This window comes from Passer domesticus, chromosome 30, assembly GCF_036417665.1.
Source record: "Passer domesticus isolate bPasDom1 chromosome 30, bPasDom1.hap1, whole genome shotgun sequence".
Classification (NCBI taxonomy): domain Eukaryota; kingdom Metazoa; phylum Chordata; class Aves; order Passeriformes; family Passeridae; genus Passer; species Passer domesticus.
The window spans coordinates 2,457,386-2,464,902 of record NC_087503.1 but is presented as its reverse complement, the minus strand read 5'-3'; the positions used below and the strand labels follow the sequence as shown (position 1 = coordinate 2,464,902).

At 52.9% G+C, this 7,517-nt stretch overlaps 1 protein-coding gene and 1 long non-coding RNA gene across 2 annotated transcripts; both read right to left on the bottom strand.

Moving 5' to 3' along the window:
* Positions 1-910: 910 nt before the first annotated feature.
* On the bottom strand, positions 911-3,441 carry LOC135287647 (uncharacterized). The gene is made up of 3 exons (XR_010351204.1): positions 3,304-3,441; positions 3,048-3,138; positions 911-1,921 (listed from the first exon to the last, which is right to left on the bottom strand). It is a non-coding gene; the product is annotated as an uncharacterized LOC135287647 (long non-coding RNA).
* Positions 3,442-5,238: 1,797 nt separating this feature from the next.
* Positions 5,239-5,790, bottom strand: LOC135287567 (olfactory receptor 14J1-like; the record flags this gene model as incomplete). Its single annotated transcript, XM_064400857.1, has 1 exon — positions 5,239-5,790. A coding segment is annotated over one exon (552 nt), but the record flags the coding sequence as incomplete, so codon positions are not given.
* Between the last annotated feature and the right edge of the window lie 1,727 nt (positions 5,791-7,517).

Here is a 7,517-nt window from a genome sequence, read left to right as displayed (position 1 = left end):
AGAAATATTGCTTCTAAATTTATAGACAGTTTTATGTCCCATGCAGTCATTTTGAAATGCTCTACAGAACTTGTGGATCAGCTATAACAGGAATCTCTTCAGTGAACCTTCAGTGAGAGCAAAAGGATTTCATTCCTTCATATACTGAGCATTCAAACTATGATCTACCACAACTCACTCCAAATAGAAATACAGGAAGGTGAGGTTAGAAACAGAAGCATTTTGCCATAACTTTTGCAGATCTTTAAAACACCATTAGGAGAAATCAGAATGTTGTCAGACTATTATCCCAGCAGATTTCTTCCAGTCCTTAGAGTATAAAAAAGAATAAAGTTCTTACAAATCCAAACACCCTACAGCTCCCTCAAAACATGAGGAGCTGTTCATCTCTAACCATGGAATTCATGCCACAGTCTTCACATCATGGGGATATACACAATTATGTCAATCTCCCTCAGAAAGAACTGGAGTCCTTTCAGGCATAGCTGATTTTAATTGATTATGTCATCATCTTACTTCTATCATTCATCTAGAAATTCCTGTGAAGTTTCAATCCAGGATTGCAGTCAAAGACAGCATTAATACAACATTGAGTTAGTGTGCTCAAGAAGTTCCAAAAAACAAGTTACAGAAAGATTAACTTAGCGCCATTTTCTCTGTCTTTACTACCAAGGGAAAGGCTTGGACAAGAGGAAATAGCCTCCAGTGGTGCTGGAAAGACCAGGACATTTCTCCAGGAAAGCCTTTCAGGTTTCTTCTCTGCCCATAGCCCTGTAACCTCACTGTGCCACAGGGAACATCCCAAGGAGACAGGGAAATGCATGGGATTTACGGAAAATGCAGACAATGGGCCTGCTCTGTGTCCCATGCAACTCCCAAGGGCTGCCAAGGGACACGGGGCTGCAGTGACACGCTGTCACCATCCGCTCATACAAGCGGGACTCATGATGGTTCGTTAACTGATCTCAGAGTGCACAAACAACACTGAGGGGATTTCAGTATTCATCAACACAAATGCACCTTTTATTGAGTGCCCGCAGCAAATGCAATAGAAGGATTAGAAAGGAGATAAAGGATAGAGAGAGAGATAAAGAGAGAGAGAGAGAGGAGGCAGAATATTGCTACCAACAGAGAGACAAAATCCTCATGGTCCGGCTAATACATCCCTTTTGTCATGTGAGGAAGAATCTCAGAACACCTGGTTAACTCAAGGTTCTAGTATAGTCCATTCCTAAGGAGGGAACAGCTCCTGAAATCACTGAGGGGGAACAGATCCAATAAAGAAGAAGTCCATTGATCACTGAGGGGAAAAGAAGGTACAGCCAGTCTGTGTCCTCAGCAGTAGGCGACAACCATTGTCTTCTTGGTCCAATGGCCACACCTGCAGGCAAACATCTCACTTTTGGTCAGGTTGGCTCCCCCACACACCTCCCCCGTGTTAGAGGTTTCAGTCTCCCTCTTTGGCAGAGGGGAGCTTCTCCATAGAGAGATTTCATGTCTCAGTCCTTGAGAGGGAGGCTTCACCCATCTCAATCCGTTCATCACGGTGGCTGGAAAGCAGAGGATGGCTCTTCTGTGAGGGGAGGGACCACCAAAGGTTACCCTAGCAAAGTCCAACCAGGCCAAGAGGTGGGGAAATGCTCAAGCTATTGTCACCAAACAGGTGCCAGCGTATAGGGCGAGTCGCCTCCTTGGCAGGCCCTGCCAGAAGCAGGCATTGTAGACACAGCTGTGAACAATCACTTGGCAGGGCAGAACTCTGCTCAGGGGCCTCAGGATTATTTGGCCTTCATCCACCACTGGCAGCCCACAATTCCCATCAGGGTCCTCAGGCTCCCCATGTCTGTCCTTGAGACGGTCGTGAGGCAAAGGGAGGGAATTCCAGACTGTCTCTCTCACACATGCTGTTGTAAGTTTGGTCCTATTGGTTTTGGGGAAAGAATGGGGAGTTGTTTTTTGTGAGGAGAAAAGGTGTCCAGGACTTGGTGGAGACGGGAGGTGGACGAGGCGAGGAGTGATTGGGCCAGGGCACCAAGCAATCATTCGACGCCCTGAAGAAATGATTGGCCCAGAATGAACCTCGCTAAAGACCTATCAGAGTGCCTAAATTCCCCCAATCAGTGCATGGATCCAAACCCCACCAATCCTGGACCAAAGGGAGTTATAAAAGGGGGGTTTTTCGTTTGAGCGTGGTTCTTGCGGGTTCGGGGGCAGTGGGATTAGTTCACTTGGAAAAGAACCCAACGTGTTCGCAGCACGTTGTTATTTTTTTTGAGCTGTTGTGAGGGGGTCCAAGCTTATCTTGGACCGTCCGTTCCTTCCAGCTTGTTTTTCAATAAACGAGAGCCTTTTTCATCTTTTTTTTTGAAATCTGGCCTCGTACATTCATTACACTGTGCTGGAAATGGAGTATTGAGACACGTCTAAAAAGACACAGAGTCTCAAGAAAAAAGGGACTTTTTGATAAAATAACAGAGAATAATAACTATTTAGGGCTGTTTTAAAAAGAATGTGAATTCTAGCTGAGTAATGAACTTGAACAGCACTTAATTGAAGAACAAGACACAATGCCTTTCTGCCTAATGCCTAAATCTAAACTGTGTTATTGAAAGCATTATTATGAATTGTAGTTTCTCTACAGGTTAAAGGACCAATTGAAGTCCTGAGGCCTCAGCACCAGGCCCTGTCTGAGGCCTGAACAACAGGCCCTGAGCCAAAGCTGACCTCTAAATAAATTTTCCCACCAAATGTTATATTTGTATCTACTCATTAATGAATCACTATGAGCAGTATGATTTCTGTATGTGTTCATTGGTAAAACATGGCTATACCTTTCTGTATTTAAAAATCAGACAAGGCCCCATCTGGCCTTGTTTGGGGCTGAATGGTCAAAGTCACCTCCCTTGGTTCCTCCGGGGCCCTGGCCAGGCTTTGGGAGGAACCCAAGAGGAGGATGAAAGCAGATGTTCCTGCACTAGAAGTGCTGTCAGTTTGTTCATTCAGCACTGTCAGAGCTGGGCCCTCTCACAGCAAGGTTGGAGCCTCACCTGTGGCTGGAGGCACCTGCAGGAATTCCCAGTGTCCAGGAATGGCTCTGCAGCCCTTGGCTGGGACAGCTTCCCCAGCTGCTGTGTGGATCTGGGGGATGGTAAAGGCTGAGGGGAACTGATGCTGGATCTTTCTTAATCACTGCTGCAATCTTTGATCTTTGGTGGTGATGATTGAGTGCATTGCTGAGCTGCTCCTATTGTAATTATTTCCTAATGATTATGTGCTTTACTTTTGTAATTTTTGCAGATTTACCTTATATAAATGACACAATTCCTTCAGTTGGTGTCTGTGTCTTTGGTGCTGACCCTGCCCACTGGCAAAACTGACCCTGTGGGCTCCACAGAACCAAGGGGCCCTTGTGACACTGCAGGGCCTCGTGTGACCTGGGGACCATGGTGACCCTGTGGGGCTTTATGGAACCAAGGGGCCATTGTGACCCTGGGGCCTCATGGAACCACGGAGTGTATTCTGACACTGCGAGGGACTCATGGCGACAAGGGTCCATTGTTTTCCTCTCCCTGGCACTGCCCAGTTCAGCCTTTCCCTGCCCCTGCCCCAGCCCAGCAGAGCAGCAGAGTCAGGTCTGGCCCTGCAGCAGGAACTGCAGGCACTGGAGGTCAGGGACAGCCACTCTGGGTCTGGAATGCTCAGCAGATGCTCAGCTCGGGCAGCTCCTGCAGCCCCAGGGCCAGCCCCGCTGCCCAGCCCAGCAGCAGAGTTGGCCCCGGGGCTCCTCAGGCAGCTCCTGCTGGCCCAGGGACAGGGCAGCCTCTTGCCAGGGCTCCTCTGCACACCCACGGGCTCCTGCTCTGCTCCTGGCCCATGCCAGCTGCCCCCAGAGCCTTTCCCAGGGGAACACGTCTGTGCTGGCCCCAGCAGCCATTGCTGCAGCCCCTGCCCTGCTGCCCAGAGCCCCGAGCTGGGGCTGCTGCTCTGCAGAGCACGGGGGCTGTGCTGCCCGGGGCCCTGGGCTGCCTCTGCTGGGCTCTGCTGCTCAGCCTGGCACACAGAGGCAGCTGATGGTGCTCCCTGCACTCACCCCCTCCCACACAGGCTCTGCGGGGCCATGCAGGGGGCTTAGAGGTGCCTGCCTTGTGCCAGGGCTGCCAGAGGGGCTTGGGGCTGCCCTGGATCCTCCTGGGGGAGTTCCCTGAGGCTCAGAGCAGGCAGTGCCCAGACTCCTTTCCCTGGGCCTGCTGTGTCCCTGGGCTGCAGAGCTCTCCTGGCTCACAGCAGACATTCAGTCCTGGATCTCGGGGTGAGCCCAGCCTGGCCAGGCCTGTGCCCAGTGAGCTCCACTCCCTGCTGCTCCCTGGCACACCCTGTCCCTGCAGGTCCCCTGTGTTCTCCTGGCAGCTCCCAAGGCCCTCCAGACAAACCTTCCCCTGCCATCAGCCCTGCCACAAGCTGCAGAGCCCCAGCAGGAAGGTTCAGCACAGACCATTCAGCATCTGATGGGCACTGGCCACCAACAAGCAAAACCTGACCCAGACCTGAGTCCCCTGAAGGCCCCAGTGAGACCCTGATCTCATCCCACTGAGCCCTGGGAGAACAAGGAACACGAGGAGCCTCTTGAGAGTCCTGAGAGTGACTCTGGATAGGAGCAAAGCCTTCCTGCCCTGCGCTCAGGAGATACCCTTTGCTGGTGGAGCTGCTGTGCTGGAGCCCAGCTGTGTCCCAGCAGTGCCCATGGCCTGTCCCTGCCTGAGGCCACAGCACGGACACGCAGCAGGACAGTGACCAAGCTGCCAGAGCACTCCGGCCTCGCACCCACAGCAGGGCTGGGAAGGGGAGTGTGGAGCTGGGAGGAGCAGATGTGGAAAGAGGCAGGGCCATTGTCCCTGGCCGTGCTGCTGTGCTGGGAGCCCCTTCCCTCCACCTCTGCTCACAGGCACTGCCCCTGCAGAGCCCGAGAAGGGCTGAGGAAATGCCTTAGACACACAGGTCAGGACAGCCACTTATTTTTATTCAAATACAGAGGGAACAAGCCACCTAAAAGCCTTTGTGTTACAAAAGAGAAGTGGAAGTTCATGTAGAAATGCTCAGAGAAGTACTAGAGTATATTATAAAAAACATTTTAACACTGGGATAATAATAAGAAAAGGTCCCAATGACAAAATGGACAAAGAGGAAAAAAAGGCCAAGATTGTAAAGAGTTACATTCACAAGGTTCTGGAGCAGAAAAGTTTAACATTTCTGAAAAGATACAGTCATCATTTTCCTCAGGGTACCCTTGAGCTCCTGGTTCCTCAGGCTGTAGATGAGGGGGTTCAGGGCTGGAGGCACCGTCGAGTACAGAACTGACAGGGCCAGATCCAGGGATGGGGATGAGATGGAGGGGGGCTTCAGGTAGGTGAATGAGGCAGTGCTGATAAACAGAGAGACCACAGCCAGGTGAGGGAGGCAGGTGGAAAAGGCTTTGTGCTGTCCCTGCTCAGAGGGGATCCTCAGCACAGCCCTGAAGATCTGCACATAGGAGAAAACAATGAACACAAAACAACCAAATGCTAAACAGAGGGAGAACACAAGAAGCCCAAGTTCCCTGAGGTAGGATTTGGAGCAGGAGAGCTTGAGGATGTGTGGGATTTCACAGAAGAACTGGCCCAGGGCATTGCCATGGCACAGGGGCAGGGAAAATGTATTGGCTGTGTGCAGCAGTGAATAGAGAAAGGCACTGGCCCAGGCAGCTGCTGCCATGTGGGCACAAGCTCTGCTGCCCAGGAGGGTCCCGTAGTGCAGGGGTTTGCAGATGGACACGGAGCGGTCGTAGCACATGATGGTCAGGAGGAAATACTCTGCTGAGAAGAAGAACATAAAGAAAAAGAGCTGAGCAGCACATCCTGTGTAGGAGATGGTGGTGGTGTCCCAGAGGGAATTGTGCATGGCTTTGGGGACAGTGGTGCAGATGGAGCCCAGGTCGCTGAGGGCCAGGTTGAGCAGGAAGAAGAACATGGGCGTGTGCAGGTGGTGGCCGCAGGCTACGGCGCTGATGATGAGGCCGTTGCCCAGGAGGGCAGCCAGGGAGATGCCCAGCAAGAGGCAGAAGTGCAGGAGCTGCAGCTGCCGCGTGTCTGCCAATGCCAGCAGGAGGAAGTGGCTGATGGAGCTGCTGTTGGACATTTGCTGGGGCTGCACATGGGGACCTGTTCATGGAGAAAGGACAGTGACAAGTCAGGAGAGGCTGCTTGGAGCCAAACCTGGGCCATTCCCTGTAGCCTCTTCTGCTGTGACTCATCCACCCTTGTTCCTGCTCTGGGAAAACCTTCACCCAGGTTCATGCCTGAGCTCCAGTTGTGCTGGCAGAGTGTGCCAGGAGCAATCAGGGCTGTGCATGGGGGCTCTCAAGGAGCCATCCCTGCCCCACTGCCCTGGGTTTGTGGCCATGGGGCAGATGGACAAGGCTGGATCTTCAGGATTTGTCAGGAAAATCTCTCCTAATGCAGAAAGGCTTGGTTGCATCTGCACTCCCACTTCTAAAGGAAATAGATGCCAGGAGTTGCTATAAGGAATTGTTTTCCTACCCACACATCATTCCAGGATCTCTGAGGTCAGAAATCCCCAGCATTTCTGCTGCACTTTGAGTTGGCCACTGAGAGATGGGAGAGGCTGAGGGAAGGTGAGGGGCTGGATGGGCTTGTTCCCAACTGCCCTGGCTTTGCACCTTTGGCTGCAATCAGAGCACAGTCACACTCCCAGGTCAGCCTGGGATAAACCAGACGCTGCCCAGAGCAGAGGGATCCCTGAGTGTCTCACCCTCTCTCAAGGTCTCTGGACAAGGTGTCAGTACTCCCTTTTGCCAAGGACACTCACAGCTCCCTTGGCACACCCAGCAGCATTTCCTCAGCTGTGGCAGCTCTGCCCTTTTCCGTGGGACATTCAGGGAACTGCCAGAGGCTCTGGCACAGATTTGCACCCAGAAGAGCAGCTCAGAGCTTGGAAGGGCACAGCAAGGAGATCCCCGGCTGTGCCCATGATGGGATCGCAGGAAGGGGGCTCAGCTCATTCCCCTTTCCCATGGACTGCTTTGCCCACAGCCCCACAGGTCCCAGGGAAGCTTGGACACCCCATTCCCATGGACAGCCCTGCCTGGCAGGAATGCCAAGGGCAGTGCTGGACTCAGCTGGTGCAAATGCCAGAGCCTCCCTGAGAGCAGCAGATAACAGTGACAATATCAGGGCAGGGCAGAAACAAGAGAAGATGCTGTGGTGCTGTGCCTGAGAGGGCAGGGCAGAGACAGCCGGGCACTCAGGAGAGTGTTCCCGTGCCCAGCTGTGCCCGGCACCTCCCACACACCAACAGTGCCTTCCTGCCCCAGCACTGCTCTCTTCAGCCCCCTCTCCTTGCCTGAGCATCTCCCTGGGCCTGAACATTCCCTCCTGAGAGGAGCCTTGTCCCTGCCAGTGCTCACAGAGCCCATCCCACCCTGTGTGCCCTGGCCCCAGCCCTACAGAAACCTGCCTGTGTGC